Consider the following 17,248-nt stretch of genomic DNA (forward strand, 5'->3'; position numbering starts at 1 on the left):
TGAGGACTAAGCAGGAGCGTCAAAACAGTGAATGAGTTGGCCAGCAGCCCTAGATACCAACAGACTGCAGGCAATAGGACAGTGGTCTCAGGCTCATTAAATGAACCCAAAATACTGGAACCAGATCCCAAAGGAATGATCAGCAACAACTCAAAAATTTTACGGTATGAAGTTTTATTCCTGAAGTTCTTACAAAGCGTGTCCCCATCCAACAGGGCAGGGTAAACACAGACTGCAGTTATGTTCTGCGTTTGTGGAAGAGACTTAAAGAGGTCCTACTGCAGATCAAACAAAATTGCTAACATTACCAGCTAGAGAAGTTCCATGATACAGACCTACAACAATAAAAAAAAAAATCATTTAAGATAAAGCAGCACCTCTGCAAGCAACAGACGCCCTTTGCAACTGCCCAACTGCAACATGAGCATCTGCTTATCTCTTAACTACAGCATCTAACAGTACAAGGTACAAGACTTCACATAACATCCATCCCTTCACAAATTTAACCTCAGCACCTAAAAATCACAATCTGGATTTGAAAATCTGCAGGCCAGCCACTTTACAATGCACCTTCTGCACACGCTGTGTAATAGCAGTCAGCTGCAGGTTTCCATGTAGCTTACAAGTATTTATCCAAGTAAAATGAAAAGCTGCAAATTGACAGCTTGTCTGTAAAAGTATATATTCTGAAGAAAAGCATCACCTAAATTAAGTATTTGGGACATCCCGAGTTGCTTTTTCCTATTTTCTTTCTGTCGCTGTTGCTAAAACTGCCTTTTTTTTTCCCTAATGGTCTTACTATAAGCTGGCCACCTTAAGACAGAAACCCTTTCCTTACACTTCCCATGTTTTAATTTATTATTTGGGAACAGGAACTGGACTGAAATGAACACTGAAAAAGATATTTTTATATACATACACACGTATATAAACACACGCACACAAACATAAATACACATGTACCACACCACCCTTCAATAATGCTTGCTGTAGCAGAGACTCAAGGCTGCCCCTTCACTCAGATCTGCAGCCAGCTGATGCAGTGTTCTGCAACGTCCCAGAAAACTCCTGGCCTTCCTGCTGTGCTACATCACCATCCACCTTCCCAAGTGAGCTGCTTCTGCACGTGTGGTCCTCTGTGAACAGGAGGTATCTTTTCTTAGAGATAAATTAGCAATGGAGCTCCTCTTCCATATGACACCAAGTTTGACATAAAAATAAAAAAAAATACAAAAAAATGAAGCCTGGTGCAGGTCTCCTGTTCTTTAACAGCGTGGCTGCATATCTGCAGCATTATTCTCTTTGCTTGGCCTCAGCATTTACACCCTACCTGTCACAGCCTCTCTGCAAGCCTGAAACATGCATCTCTATTCCCAAAGAAATCTACAACTTCTCTGTGGGCAAAATAAATCCAGAAATCCTTCCCTGGACCAGGAAAATGTACAATATTTAACTGGATTATTTCCTGGAGCAGGGCTTACATCAGTGTACTCACAGAGGCAGGCGCGCCAGAAGACAAGCTTCCCAAACAAGTGCTGAATTATAAAAAGAGGTCAGATTTCTCCTCAGTGAATACCTTGGTCACAGAGTTCAACAGCTTCACCACAGCAAGAATAGCTGATACAAGTGTTCATTAGTCTGCATATATGCATGCAATGTGCCATTGAAAGTGCACACCTTATGCTGTCCAGGAACTTTGTTTATGTTCCCAGGACTCTCGTTAACAAACGTACCTGACTCACCCTAAAAAGAAATAAATCAAAAAGCCTGACTGTCACCAGTCCAGCAAATAAATACTTTTTTGCCACACGCAACTGAATGCCAAGAACGATATCCATGCAAGAGGATGTCAGCAGTCTAACTGATTTTGAAGCACTGCCAAAGTGTGTCCAGCTCTGGAGCCCTCAGCACAGGAAAGACATGGACTTCTTAGAGTGGGTCCGGAGGAGGGCCACAAAAAAGATCAGGGGGCTGGAGCGCCTCTCCTATGAGGACAGGCTGAGGGAGTTTGGGTTGTTCAGCCTGGAGAAAAGAAGGCTCCAGGGAGACCTTACTAAGGCCTTTCAGTCCTTGAAGGGGGCCTACAGGAAAAATGGGGACAAACTTTTTAGCAGGGCCTGTTGCGATAGGACAAGGTTTTAAACTGAAAGAGGGTAGATTTAGACTAGATAGGAGGAAATTTTTTACAGTGAGGCTAGTGAAACGCTGGCACAGGCTGCCCAGAGAGGTGGTCGATGCTCCATCCCTGGAAACATTCAAGGTCAGGGTGGACGGGGCTCTGAGCAACCCGATCTAGTTGAACACGTCCCTCTCATTGCAGGGGAGCTGGACTAGATGAGCTTTTAAGGTCCCTTCCAAACCAAACTATTCTATGATTCTGACAGATTAAAAGACACAGCCAGGTAAGAGCTGGGAGTGGAGGGGGTAATGCATATATATACGTATATGGTTTCTACTGAGGCTCTAAGCAAATGTTTCAACCAACGAGGCCGTGATTTTCAAACACTTGTGTGCCCAGAAAACAGAATGAATTCTTCATTAGAACCAAAACAAACCCTTACAACGACGTAAACTGCATAATCCTCTGAAAACAGCCCCGCCTGTCCCCGCCACCGCGATTTAAAAGTTTTATAATAATAAAAAACAAAAATTACAGACGGGAACAGCAACCCGCAGGTGTGCCGGCGGCCAGGGCCACCTCCTGCCCGCAGCAGGCCCTTCCCCTCCCTCCGCTCACCGTCTCCCTGCCCGCCGCGCTGCCCCGCGGCGGCTGCTGCTGCTGCTGCTTCGCATCGAAAGCGGCGCCCACCGGGCACCAGCTGGTGCTGACGGCCCGGCGGCCCGGACCCGCCGCTCGGACCCGCAGCGCCCGGCCCAGCGCCGCCGGCAGCGCCCGCCGGCAGCCGGCCAGCATGGCGGAGCGGACCTCCACGGCAGGCCCAGGCGCTCCCGGCTCGGCCCCAATCTCCGCGCCGAGAGGAGGTGGAAGAGGAGAAGGAGGAGGAGCGCCGGCGAGCACAGGGCGGAGGGAGGCGGAGCGGCTCCCCTCAGCCCGCCCGCCCGGCTCCCGCGGTCTCGCCTCGGCCGTTCCGGGGCCGAGGCTGCCCCTACGAGCGGCTGCGGAGCGGCCTGGCGCGGCCTGCCCCAGCCCGGCCCGCCCTGCCGCTACGGGGCGGGGAAGGGAAGGGAAGGGAAGGGAAGGGAAGGGAAGGGAAGGGAAGGGAAGGGAAGGGAAGGGAAGGTGCCGGCGGGCAGGCCGGGCAGTGCCGCGGGCCGGTGGGGCGTGGCGGGCGGCGGGGCCGCGGTGAGAGGAGGGGCCTCCGCCGAGCGAAATTTCTCCTGCATGTTTCCCAGTTAAACCTAAGTCCATTTTGAAGCATTTAGACGTACCTACGACACAAACTTATGGCAGAAAATCTCCTCTTAGGCAAAAATTAACGTAGCCCTCTCCTCAGTGTTTCAACCTGCCCACACTGTAGTTCAGGCGACGTGAGAAGTGCTGCCATTTTTCCTGCAGAAACTTACTCGCCGTGTTGGGTTTGGGTCTGTGATCTACACTAGGGGTTCAACAATGGCGGACACATGGCAGTGGCCACGTTTCCTTCCCTCCCTGGCAGTGTTAGGGACCATGGGAAGCCAGGCCTCGTCCTCCATTTGCACTGAGTTTCATGATGCTGACCCGTGTCAGTTGGCATCTCTGCTTTATTCTCTTCTAAGAGGAGGGAGCGAGACTTAACCAGCATCTTTTGTTATATTTTTGACTTTTAGGGGAAAAGGGAAAATACAAAAAAAAACCACTGAGAACATTCACAGAAATGAAAGTTTTGTGGCACAGGAAATATCTATCAGTTTTCCAGTATGTCTGCTTTTGTGTTGATTAAAGATTATCTTTCATGTGGAAGAATTGGTTTTGCACAGCTAATTCAGCAGCATTATACTGTATTTTTGCACCGGCATTGAATATCTGCCCACGTGAGAAAATCCACATGGCGCTTCCTCCTGTCACTGCATTTCCCTCTTATTTCAGACCTTTGGCTACACAGAGAGCAAAGAACCATATTTAAAAGCAGTAAAATCCACCCAGCTGCAACAAAACTCACCTGTGCCACAGAGCAAGCAGTCCCTGTGGAGGTATCCAACTATGACAGAGAGCAAGCAGCCTCTGTGGAAGTATCGAACTACACTAATTCCAAGTTTAAAAATTATTTTGAAACGGTTAGATGAAAACTAACCAAGTTTCAAGTTCATCTGCACGTGCCACCTAGAAAGATATAAACTGGCTTGGAAGTACGTGCTGCTTAACATTTATACAAGATGGCAGGGACACACATGTAACTACAGAACTTGAAATTTTGTCTTTTATTTTGTCCCACTTTCTTTTAAAACATTTATCTTTCAGAAGTGGTGTACACACCCCTGTATAACTACAGTAAGTGACCACACCAGTGATGTGTCAGCACCACAGACACTCAAGGGTTGTCCTCTCTTGTGCAGAAGCCATCCCTGAAACCAACTGTACTGCAACTGCAGCCATAAAAACAGTCTATGCACATCAGGAATTTTTTAATTTGAGCTTTAAAAAACAAAGTGGACAACAGTAGATTAGGACAGTTTAATGAATAAACACTTGGTACCTTGTGGCTGGGACAAGAAGGCGTTTAATTCAGACTCTCCTGAGTATGGCTCTGAAGCCCTGAGCTCTGTGTTAGGAGCTGGTCATGAAAATTTCAGCACAGTAAGTTGTACAATGAGCGGTTGTGGGCATCACGAGGCCTGGTTTCCTGCAGATACAAGTAGTGTGATCCTACACCTTCCCACTATTTAGCAGTCAAAAAAAATTTTACTCAGCTTTTGGGAGATGTGTAGCTGATCCTGACCCGCCCTGCAGTCCTACATCTCCCTTTCAGCCCTCGGCGTACCTCCCTGGATGGTTTCTGTTCTCCGTTGAATCCAGCAGAAATTTGCCATCGGATTACAACTTTATTGGGGAGGGCTCAAGGACACAGACATATAGCATCCATGGGTAATATGGGGTTACTTGTCGGGCGATGGCAGTGGCTCCAGCGGGTCAGAGGTGCTGAAGAGGAGAAACCCAGTGAAGGTGGTATCATCATCAGCGTCTGCAAACAGCCCATTGAAAGTCTCTCCTTGGTGAGCCTGCAGCCAGACCTCGTCTCCTCCCTGTAGCTCCAGGATGGTGGCTCCCGAGGCCTGGTCCTCTCCACTCTGGTACCTATCCACCGTGTGCAACATCTTGATGCCATTTTTAACTAGAGCTACTCTGACGTTCCTTGAGTAGACAGTGATGTGGTAGGTGAAATAGTAAGCGCCGGGGCATTTGCAGGTGAATTTGCCAGTAGCTGGGTTGTAGTCATTCAGACCATTATACAGCACCTTGTCAAACTTGATCGGGCGATTCGGGGTGGGAAATTTGGTGGCGGTTGTAAGGCCAACACTGAAAGCACTCCTTGGCAGGACTCCTGGGGCACCTACGTTCCCCTTATCTCCTCTGTCTCCTTTCAGGCCTCTTTCCCCCTGAACTCCAGGATTACCCTGTGGCCCCAGATCTCCAATATTGCCTTTAGGACCCGGATTACCAGGCGGGCCAATTGGCCCTGGGAAGCCAACTCTTCCAGGGTGGCCAATTTCGCCCTTTATCCCTTTTGGACCTATGGGCCCAATGTCTCCTTTTAACCCCTTTTGCCCTTGCAGCCCCAGCTCTCCCTTCTGACCTTTGTAACCCACTGACCCTATAATTCCTTTTGGTCCCAGTTTTCCAGGTCGTCCTCTTTCTCCTTTATCTCCTTTGTTCCCCTTCTCTTCAACTGTCCCGTTGGCTCCTAAATGGAAGGGAAAAAAAAAAAGGAAAAAAAACCACACTTCCACACTTTCTTGTGGTTTTCCACTGGATTAGTGGGGCACAACATGAGTTTCAGCACAAAGACGTGTATAGGTAGGTGTGTGTCACCACTGTATATACTGTGCTCACTGTACATACATTTTCTCATACATTTAGTGCATGGTAAGTCATAACATCTACATGCTATTGTGTTAGAAAAAGGTGCCCTGGCTGAGAGCAGCAAGAATAAGCTCAAAGAAAGGAAGGTGTGATTTGGCTACAGGCTGACGGTAGCACTGACAGCTCACATCATCTCAGGCACAAGCAGCATCTGTCCAGACACTTGTTCTCAGCCTTTGGGATACAAAATCGGGGAGAAGGTTCACAATTTAATCAGAGGAAGGTTCTATTTGGACAACACCCAGAACTTGCTTGCCTGCCATGTGTTTCTGTAATTTCTATGTGATGCAACTTTGCTTGGGTTACCTAGATTGCTACTGCAGTGCAACTAAAGGCTTTTTGTCCTTGTAATTTGCTACCACATGCTCCATTTATCCTTCATGCACTCTTGGACTGAGCCCAAAGCCTTTGAAAATCCTCTGATTGTGGCATAAGGGTTTGAAGGTGAAAGTGTCGTGATGTGAAGGGCACGTTAGCAGTTGATACACAACAGATACCATAATGATCATATACCCTATCAATCAGGAAAAGCAGCTGTTAATTTCTGCATAAGAGCCTCTGCTTTTTGATGTTAGGAATAATGCTCTATTTACAGTTTACTGTTCTCAATTTACAATTGAGAATATTTAACAGTAGCAAGGAACTGAAAGCAGATGAGATTGTGTGGTGAGCCTCTGGGAAAAGTGGCATGGGTCCATTGGGACAAGGACACAGGAAAAAAAGGTAGTTTTGGTAATTTTAAACAACATTTGTGGCCTCATGCCTCACCGTCCTTCCAGGACTGGGGTCGTTTCTAATAGACTGTAGAAAAGTCTGAAGGGTATAGACCAGCTTTTAATTACTCTCATGAAATGCATATACCATATGTCATTTCTCAGGGTCAGCTTCAGGATTTTGGAGAACCAGGACGCTGTCTTTGGCAGGCCTCCATGCTTTTTGGATATATGCATTGTGTGTGTACAGTTTCTCTAAGGATGCTCAAGTCCAGCATCTCAGAGTTACTGAATTTGTGCAGAATGATGTGATGCCGCTTGCACAATGGCTGACTCCCTGCTTTTATGCACAAGTCACTCTGCACATGTACATCCGTCTGCCACAGGAGACATGCTGCATATGTATAGGTTGGCTAAACAGCTGAAGAATACAGGATCTACTGTATTTTTAGGTGTATATCTTGTGTCTTCTATGATTTCTTTTAAAAGTCCCTTTCCCTGAAGTTGCAGGTGTAGCTACAGGAGCCTCACTTTCCTGAGGTAGCTGCAGATGTGGTGTCTTCCTCAGCAGCTGACAGAAGGATCAGGGATCGGAAAGGTAGGACAAAAGGCTGAGTGAAGAAGTTTTAGGGCACCAGTTGATTGGAGGTGGCAAATTCCTCTTGTATTCTCAGCACATGTATGCAGCCTCTAGTACTTCTGGAAAGAGGCTTTTTAACCCTTACGGTACTTTCACTACAGCTAGAATGTATAGCACATCCAGTGCTCACAAGCACAAGGGTGGAAGTTGATAGACAAATAATAAATTGAAACACTTCTCTGACCTCGTTCGCCTTTCTCTCCATTTGCACCATCTTTTCCTGGACTTCCAGGAAGTCCTGCTTCGCCTGGTACAGAAGAGAAGAACAGATTTTCATTAAACAATTAAATTACCAGAAAACTTGGGATGAATCCTTCTCTAATTCTTCCTTTTCAAGCCTGGCTACACAGTAACGTAAAGAGTAGTCTTATTCCTGACTGTTAGTGGGTGCCATTGCTGGTACTTTTATCTTATGGAGAGATTGACAGAGCACAGAAACTCTGCTTGAGGATGGTGCTTTTGTGAGCCAGAGGCATAGAGAGGTGGGTTACTGAGATATGTAGAGGAGCTATACCCTGGTCAGGACCACCAGTGTGAAAACCTCTTGTCCTTTTGTTGCTTCCATCCATGGAAGATACCAGCAGGAAAAGGAGTGAGGAAGCCACATTCAGCAAGAAGTTTTACAGTGAGAGGAAGCTTAGTAGTGAAGCAGTGGTAAACTCCCCTTTCAAGAAAAGACATCTGCATGAGTTTGGCCAACAGTGATAAAACATTACAGTGGAATAATATTGTCTGTAGATCCAAGGAAGACACATTTGGTCCTTGAATTTAGCATGACACAGATTTTTCCAGTGCTCTAAAGAGAACAATTATAGGTGTCATTTTTTAGTAACATCACACACACCAGGAGGTGTGTGATCAAATACCTGGATTTGCATCCAAGACACAACAGAAGAAAAAAGAGTTGTCATTTTGTAACCCTATTCCAAGAGTAGCTCTCCAGCCATATGGACTGGAGAACAGTTCTTTAGCTGTTTTTTCACAATGGGCACAGTCCAGCATCTGCTGAAATTTTATTGACTTGGTAAGGAACAAACTAAGTCTCATTTATTTAACTGCAAAGGTGTATGTACATATAATATAAACATATGATATAAACATATAATATAAAGAATTGTTCAAAAAAAGAATAGTCAGTACAGTCATCATAATAGCTTAATTTAGGAAAAAAAAAGCTGGGGACTTTATCAGAAACCAATGATGTCATGTGATAACTCACTGGAGTAAAGTGAGGACCTTTATAAGATAAATGAAAATAATAAGCTTTAGATTTTCCATTTATCAGACTTTCTGGGACCCCTGCATATAGAAAAAGAAGGCAGTTAATTGTGCCTATTAAGAATCTAATGGATTTTTTGTTTGTGTGTTTGTTTGTTTGTTTCTAGATTTTAAATGGGTTTTGGTTCAGCCAGGCTAGAGCGCGGAAAGCAGAAGGAGCACATAAGTAGTTGCTTGACCCAGAACTCTAAATCATTTTGTAAATAAGACAGTTCACAAAAAGTCTTTAGCAATCACAGAGTAAATACATAAGTGGGTAGACTTGTCTTTCAGTAGTCCAGGGCAGGCCATACGCAGTCTCTCTTCATTGCCCAAATTCTAAGTGCTGGTTATTTTTCAGTTGATGTAGTTTACTGTGTAGCCGCACAAACAGTTGTGGTGTGTAAGAGAGAAGAGTCAAGTGGTAGGAAAAGGATCTGGTAGAAGATCCTGCCTATGCCAGCACAGCCATCAAAGCACCGCACATCAAACTACACCTTCAACACTGATTCTGCAGCATACACTATCTGCAGAGGCATGTACTTCTCTGCTGGAGCAGGTGATTCATTAGCTTAGCAACCTGGTCTGTTAAAGGCAGACATTCCCGCTAGCTTGAAAGACATAGTATAACACGTTAGCACATTTTAAATTAATTTCTTTTAGACTGTTGACCTCAGTTTGGTTTATGTACCAGCTTATATACTGCACTGAAAAGAGCTATGATTCCCAATCCTTAAGATCAGCACTCAGTAGAAAAGTTTATCTGACAAGTACAAGTTTTATCCGGACTGATTTGTGCAGATGAGTTAGCCAGGCCCACAATAACAGTGCCTGTGACAGGTTTATGCATTAAGCCATAATACCACCTGCATGATGCCACACAATAGGTGACCTAACATAAAGCCTGTTGGGGAAAAGTACACCCCCCCGCCCTAAAATTTTGTGAACAAATTTGGAGCAGCAGATCCAATCCTGGCCATAATATTCCAGCATGGATGCAAGGTCTGTCATTATCCTGAGACTTAAAGTACTATGTGAATTATTAGCTTTAGGATGCTGAGAAGATTACCTCTGTCTTCAGTATCACACACAAATCTCTCTTATAGCCTGTTAGAGCAGACATGAATCCCACATTGTTTTTCAATAGTCTCCATTCCTGAACTTCCTTCTAGTGGCTCTTGAGTTACAGCAAGTAAGCACACTCAGAAGCAAGACCTACAAATGTAAAATTTAGATAAGAAAGAGAAATCTTTCTTATCATAGGCTTTAAAATTTTCAAATAGGCATGAAAATATTCCCAAAATAAAAGGTAAAGTCTTCCTTCTTTTGTTTTTATTCCATGGACCAGACCTCTCCATAGTATTAGCTATCTTGCTTTCATTATTAGGTCTTTCTTTATGTTTCCTTCTTCAAACAAGTAAATGAAAAATGACAGGAATGTTTTCTGAAGTCTAGGCAGAGTAATCCTGTTAATGCAGAGTGACTACATCCAACTTTGGGAACTAATGGCATTGCATTTGATACATTAAATCATTTATTCTGAACATAGTACCTGTATCTCCCTTGTCGCCTTTTGAACCGTCACGTCCATCACGACCAGGTATACCATTGTGCCCAGGATTGCCGGGGATGCCAGGATACCCTTGGGTACACATGTCCTGTTTTTGTGTTTCTGCTGTGCTGACTACAATAGCCAGCAGTATAATCCAGCTTTTCATTCTTTAGAAAGGTTATATGATTTTGGCTGAAAGATTTAAAAAAGCAAATGTACATCTGCCCAAGTTTACCTTAAAAGGGGATGCAGGGTGGGGGAGGGAGGAAAAAAAGGAAATGTATTTTCACCATATCTATTGTTTTGTTTTGTTTTATTTATAGGTCTCTATATAGCATTAAGTACAGTCCTGGAGAATACTGACTCCCATTTCAAATAATAATTAAATGGGAATATCAGCCGTAGCATCATTATACATTTGAAACATTAACTCAGCTTTACACAATTTTAAAAAATTCTGTAATTCCCTGTGATTTGAAGCATCAGGTTCTGTTATTTTAGAGCATAGGTTCTGCATATTTTCTTATGCAGTATGACTTGTGGAAATAAGTGCCTCTGCAAAGGGAAATTTTGATGCAGGTAGATGGTGAGCAGCTGAAAGTCACAAAAGCTCTAGGGAGGTTTAGAGCTACCCTTGATGTCCTCAGGATCCAGCCAGCAAACAACAAAATGACAGCTCAGTGCATCCCATAGAGTTTCACACTGTTCTATTTAAACCATAGGTGCATTGACAAAGACGAGATTTCATGGATTTGACTGAACTTAAACGAAATTTCAAGATCATAATAAAAAGGCAACTTGGGCAAAAGTGATGGGGGGTTTTTGTTTGGTTGTTTTTCATTTGTTCGGTTTTTGGTTTTGTTTTGTTTGGTTTTTGTTGTTGTTGTTTTTTCCCCCAGCAATTACAGCATGGAATATACTGTTGCAGCAGCTCTATGCTGAAGAACTTCCAGTGACTTCCAACCAAAACTGTGAAACCCCAATGTCTGGCAAGTCTACAAGGAAGTATTCTAATAATAATGTTGTTGCTGTCCTCAGCCCAAATGAACAGTCAAAATTTCAAGTCTTGGGGGGTGCTTCAGGTAGGACCAATATTCTCTCATTCATATGCAAGCATTCATATAACATCCTGTTTCTCTGAGCTTACATAACATACAGGCATTCTCCTTATTCAGGAATCTCTTTGTAAACTCCTCTAGCCAGGACAGTGCCCAAAGAGGAGCTATTTGATGGCGTTTGACGCCTTTCAGAGCCATGCAGAAGCCTGTCTACAGCTTCCTCTTTCCTATTTCAAAGACTTACTCCTGAATGGCACCTTATGCATTTGGAGTCTGCAAGGAAACTGTTCTCTCTGCTCTCCAAGCTTTTATCAGTAATCTATCTATCTAACAGCTTCTTAAGGGAAAAATAATATAATTGAGCCAGTCTAACAGCTCATAACCAAGAAGAAGCAGAGGTATTAATCCCCACTTCTCCATCCACATTTCTCCCTGCATCTACTCGTAACTGCACAGTTGTACCTCTCATCTCCCAGGAGCTGGCTCTGGTGCCACAGGAGGTGAGCTAGGGCAATTCAACCCCCCAGTTCAGCACAAAGCAATCATCTTTTTATCTTTTTTTTTTTTTTCATTGGATTAGTCATCTACTGGGTTAATAAGTTGAATGACCTCAGAGAGGGTCAGAGCTGGAGCAGAGTGAGATGAGGGCGAAGATGTGAGGGATCAAGTAAGAGAGTTTTTTGGCAAAAACAAGTCTTTAGTCTGGTTCTCCCCCTTTGTGTAACTATGCTACTCAAAATCCAGCTTATATTTATCCTTTCATTAAAGTGTCCCTCCTATATAATGTCTTCTAATATAGGCCCACTGAAATACATTAATACTCAATTCTGGACACAACTGGTTTAAGTAAGTGTAAGAGCAATTCATGGGAGATTAGCCGGAGGAACAAAAATCAAATTGGGACAAAATTAATGCCCATTTTATTTGGAATTAATATTCATAAATGTCTAATGCACAGAAGCTTGGGCTATATGGGTTAAGTACTTATACAGGTAAAAGTGGTAGTCAGAGTGAGTAAATTTTACCTAATTGGCTTTTGAATCAGTTCTTTCATTAATGAGAACTTAATACTAGTATTTCTTTTGAAATACTATCTAGTATTGACTAAAAAAATTATGTCTTCTGTTTAATCTCTTCACCACCATTTCTCAGTCATACGAAACTATGCACACAAGTAATATGTAGAGAGAGACTAGTATGTTCTCGGTAAGTATAATTACACCCTGCTAGCAATATTTGATCTATATATTCTTTTAACTTAATTTATAGAGGAATAAATTAGTTTTGGTATATGTTCCTTCATCTTTTTGTTCTGTCTTCAGAAAAGTTCCCCATTTTGCAACATTTATTGGAAATGTGATTTATGATGCCTTTGCCAATGATATACAGAGAGACGTTTGCTCACCCACCAGCAAAATCCCGCTTTGTCTGCTGCTGCTGGTTAGCACTAAAGAAAGTTGAAAATAGATCAAATATTTGCTACTTCTGAGCTATATAAACATTTGCTGCCTTAGTCAAAGGACTCCAGAGGAGTGCAAAAGGAAGAAATGCTCTGTATTACACTGTTCAGATATGATGTACCCCATTGAAAATCCTGACAGTCCCTGTCCACTGACAGAAAACTCCATTCCACGTTGTCTAAGGGAGTGTTTCTTGCCTGAGGAATAGGCAATTTGGTCCCCGGACATGGACCTCTCTCCTGACAACATCAATATCATCGTCATCACTACCACCATCATCACATATATAGGGTCTTTGGTCTTACCTCATTCACTTTGTACTTGCAGTGTTCTTGGGCATCTTTAACGAGAGTATGAAAGCTTCATGTAAAGGACCGCAAGCTCCAAATATGTGCCTTGAGGACAAGCGCTTGTTTGGTCACTAAATTCTCAAAGGTCAGTGATTTAATTTTGAGAGCTGTTCAATAATTAAAGCAGAGGTTTAAACTGGACTCTTTCTATTTATTCCAATACTAAGCTGAAGTGCTCTGTACTTTGGCTTTTACCACTGTTACGTGAAAGACAATTGTTAAAATGGATTAATAAGGCTTTGATTTGGCTGTTTCATTACACAAATACATCACACAAATGTTAACCTTTGACAGCTTGGTTGGTTTGTAGGATGGAAGGCACATCTCGTACCAATATTGTGCTGCAAAAAACATGTAATAAAGTTAGTCTCTGTATCAAGCAATTTACAATGGAAATAGGACAAAAAGACTACACATAACAATGCTGTGAACATGGCACTACAAAAATTAGGTGATTGTGGAAAAGAAGTAACAAGGTTGAATTAAAGCAAATAAATTGAATGACAAAGAGAGCTTTTCCTATGTAATTCTGAGGCTACCCATCTAGCCATTCAAACAGGAGTCAAAGCTATTGTGCTACTAAATTTATTGGTAACTAAATTTGAAGAAGCCATAACTTAATACTTAACTGTGTCTTCTTGAAAGCACTGAAGCTGCTGCTGTTTAAGGACTAGTGGAAGTAAAGCAACTGAGCATATCATCAACTCCTTAAATGCTGATCATAAACAGTGAAGGATAAAACCAACAGTAACAGGAGTTAATGTATTATAGGAAGTGGCCTTAATTCCCCTCTGTTAGTGCAAGTGACTGAAAACACTGTGTCTGAGGGAATTCCCACGTGGCAAAGATATGACATGTCTGGTCTGCATATCAAATAACGTACCCTCAGCACAGCTGAGCAATTAATAGTTTTCACTAAGGTCTTCACCACCACCCTGTGGTAATAAGAAAATATTACAAGCATTATGGTGCCCTGGTTTGTATCTGGGACATTTTATCTACCGTGCTCTGAGGAAAAGGAAGGACAATATGCAGCAATTAGCTGCTCTCCTTGAATGAACTTCTGTGGCCAAATTAGCCTCGCTGCTGTGCTAATGAGAAGAGGAAATGAGAGCCATGACAAACAATCTTTTTCTCTTTACCTACTAGGCACTGTTGGAAATTTTCTAAGGTTGCTTTGCCTCGGCCTCCTCTCGCACTACAAAAGTTTGAGTCATTAAAAAATAGCCCACCCTGACAGCTTAGTGCTGTGCCCTCAGTGACCTGTCCTGCCATGCAGAAAACCTGGATTTACTGACAAACCTTCCTCACCGACGGGTGCTGGGAGAGCTGGGGGCTCTGAGGGGACAGCACTGGGGGCAGCAGGGGCTCCTGGGGACATGGCACCAGCACCAGCAGGACCCTTACACTGACCCAAAAGAGGCTGTGAATTTTACAATGACAACAGTCACGGTCTGTATATCCCAATCCTGAGGCGAGAATGACATAATTCATTAGTTACATCGACCTTGCTGGACTCTGCCGTTAGTCTGGATTGACACTTTTTTAGCAGATAACCATGAAAACTGCTGTAGGAATGGCGTTAAAGACAAACATTACCATAAGCTGCTGTCTAGTGTGCCTTGACTCATCGCAGAATAGTGCCTTGGAAATAATTACACAGCAGTAGAAGTTCATTTGCTCTTAAAAAACATTGCATCTGAATGGCAGGAGATGTAGGGGTTTTTAGATTGATTACTGTGCTCATTACATGTGTTAGGAGCAGTGGTGATCATGTGGCAGTGATGACCATGAGATGGATGGTTAATAAAAGAAGATATACCCAACCTCATTAGCAGAGCACCTTCTAGACACTTTTTCAGTCCTTCCCGAGTCAGTATCTCCTAAGTCTGGGTTATGTTCATAGGTAGAGGCCAAGGTTAACTGTGCCTAGCGAATCTGCCTACTGACAGTTCAGTGTATATACTGGGCCTTCTGCTTTATTTCGTATGTACCAGAAACGAGGAATTTCATGTGCCTGGTTCTGCCAGCAAAGTCCCTCAGGAGCACCTGAAGCTCCTCCTTCCCCCTGAAACAGTTTCAGGTTTCCAAAAATCACTAGGAGAAACAGTTGATAAATCCTACATCATCTTGCGTTTCTCTTCTTAGTGAAACTCAGTCCTTGAAGGGCAAGTGGTGCTCCTTGCTCTGCTAACCTCTGCCCCCTTAGATTTGCCCTTCTGAACTCTGCTGACACTAGACACCAGTGATGTTGACACCTCCCAACCTTCACTTGTCTGCCAAGTGGTTTGTCCTCATTGCTAGTGGCCCAGTCTGAATGCTTAAAACATTAAAATGGCTCGGGTAAAACCTTGCCCAGGTGTCGTGTGTCCCCCCCATCCTTGCCAAGATGCACAACAGAAATATAAGATGTAACATAAACAGAGGGAGGGTGTGATGGGTGTGGATCACTTGTCTGGTGCAACCTGCTGTAGGTGCCAGCAGAGACATTATCTGGGGATGCCATATGGACTTTGTAAAGGGTGTGTGGGTGTTTGTGTATGTATGCAAACATACACACATCTTTTTTTGAAACCAGAGCCTAAATACCTAATAGTGGCAGTAGGGGAGTTCTCAGCCCTAGGTAATCACCTGGACAACCAGAAGTCAGTTCTGACTGCAGTGAACTAAACCTAACACAAACCTATGATTAAAAAAACATGTGCTGACAGTTTATAGAGTTTTGGCACATCATTGTCACAATTACATGTTCTCTAGCTAGTTAGAATAACTGAGTTTTGAAAAATACTCAGAAACACACTAAGGTATTTGTGTGCTTTCCTTACAGGCTACAGGATGTGCAGTTTTCCATTGCTGACTTTTTCTTTTCTCCTTTGGTACTGTAACATAAAAAGGCCCAAATCCATGTCTCTGTTACTAAGCACAGATCATCATGTAGCCTCTAAAAAAAACCCAAACAAACACCAAAAAACCCAAAACGCAAAAAACTAAACCAAAAAAACCCAAGAAAAGCAGTGCTGTTTCTGCATGAAGGAAAAGCGCCACCTGACAGATGAGCTCTTGAAGAACTTAAAAGCTGATGGTATGGGACAATCTACTGCATTTAGCCTGACTGCCAAAGCATGAAACAAAATGCGCAGATGAGCTCACCATGGCCAGATGAATTGCAGGCTCCTTAGAAAGCCTATTGATCACAATTACTCCAGTGTTTGCTCAAGGTATGTTTTTCGGTCATCCGATCTGCCTCACTAAGTGCTCAGACTGTGCCTTTCACTTTGATATCGGAGCACTCGGCGCACATCCTGCTGCAGCGGCAGCGCTTGGGAGGCCTGGGAAACTCTCAGCTTTGAGGTGAAGCAAGAAATAGAGATAAGAGCTTGGACAAGGGAAGGAGGGGGAAAGGATTGGCAAATCCAGCTATTCTGCCAGCATTTGAACTTGCCAAAGTGTTTTTGCTGAAAAGATTTCAGCAAAGCATGTTATTTTGTTAAAGCTAATATGTCTCAGCAAAATATAATTTTTGACGCAGCCTTGAGCAGGAAGGAGACACGCACGCCTTTCAGGTGTGGTCCCCTGCTCTGTCAGAATAACGAGAAATTAAAAACTTCCCTGAATCAGAGCAGTAAATTGAATCTCAGGCAGCACTGCCCATTGCTCTAACAGGCCAGCAGATAAACCTGTTCACACATCTACAGAACACGCCTTTTGGGTGAACCCTTGCAAAAGGTTTTGCTTTTGTTCCAAAGAAAACAAAATTTAATCCTCCTTACCTAAACTACAGTACTTAAGTCACCATCCTCTGTGAGCAGGAGCTTTATTAATACAGAAGCTGTATTTGCATTTACTTCCAAGGGGCACCGTGGGAGCTGTCTGCCAGGACAAGGCAAAGCACGGGGATCGCAGATGCATATGGCTAAGACAGTAACAAGGATGGGTTTTGCCGAAATGATGAAGACTTCAATCCAGGAATCAGTTTTAGTAGTTGTTAAAATGAACTTGTGCTAGGAAGTACTGTAGCTGTTACTGGAAAACCAAGAGAGGAGCGTGTGACCTTTTTTTGCTTTAAAATAATAAAATGACGGTACATTTTTGCATCCCAGAGGATACTTTGTAGACAATTAAAAAAAAAATTCTAAAATTGCACAATAAAGTTTTATAAGACACAGCTGAGGAACTTCAGCTTCGTACATTATTTAATT

At 43.3% G+C, this 17,248-nt stretch overlaps 2 protein-coding genes across 3 annotated transcripts in view; both read right to left on the minus strand.

Moving 5' to 3' along the window:
- The window catches only part of MIPEP (mitochondrial intermediate peptidase), a 76,926-nt gene extending 73,737 nt beyond the window's left edge, over positions 1-3,189 (minus strand). Inside the window, exon 1 of the mRNA XM_054216436.1 lies at positions 2,738-3,189. Within this exon, the coding sequence (XP_054072411.1) occupies positions 2,738-2,914 (177 nt within the window). The 5' untranslated portion in view covers positions 2,915-3,189. The remainder of the gene's footprint in view (positions 1-2,737) is intronic.
- A 1,443-nt stretch (positions 3,190-4,632) lies between these two features.
- LOC128912799 (complement C1q and tumor necrosis factor-related protein 9A-like) lies at positions 4,633-17,076 on the minus strand. 2 transcript variants are annotated; one of them, XM_054209352.1, is made up of 5 exons: positions 13,679-13,697; positions 13,005-13,390; positions 10,182-10,373; positions 7,557-7,619; positions 4,633-5,840 (listed from the first exon to the last, which is right to left on the minus strand). In XM_054209352.1, the coding sequence occupies exons 3-5, from the start codon at positions 10,345-10,347 to the stop codon at positions 5,035-5,037; spliced, it is 1,035 nt and encodes a 344-aa protein (XP_054065327.1). In that variant the 5' UTR covers positions 10,348-10,373; positions 13,005-13,390; positions 13,679-13,697; the 3' UTR covers positions 4,633-5,034. The 2 variants fall into 2 exon arrangements, with proteins under 2 accessions (XP_054065327.1, XP_054065317.1); XM_054209342.1 differs by having other exon boundaries at positions 13,005-17,076.
- Positions 17,077-17,248: the final 172 nt, after the last annotated feature.

This window comes from Rissa tridactyla, chromosome 1 (assembly GCF_028500815.1).
Source record: "Rissa tridactyla isolate bRisTri1 chromosome 1, bRisTri1.patW.cur.20221130, whole genome shotgun sequence".
In the NCBI taxonomy this organism is placed as follows: Eukaryota; Metazoa; Chordata; class Aves; order Charadriiformes; family Laridae; genus Rissa; species Rissa tridactyla.

Excerpts from the sequence above, each read along its gene's own strand:
- LOC128912799 (XM_054209342.1), bottom strand. The coding sequence starts at position 10,347 with ATGAAAAGCTGGATTATACTGCTGGCTATTGTAGTCAGCACAGCAGAA. Across the intron at positions 7,620-10,181 it reads AGGCGACAAGGGAGATACAG|GCGAAGCAGGACTTCCTGGA; the intron begins GTACTATGTTCA and ends CTTCTGTACCAG. Across the intron at positions 5,841-7,556 it reads TGGAGAGAAAGGCGAACGAG|GAGCCAACGGGACAGTTGAA; the intron begins GTCAGAGAAGTG and ends CCTTCCATTTAG.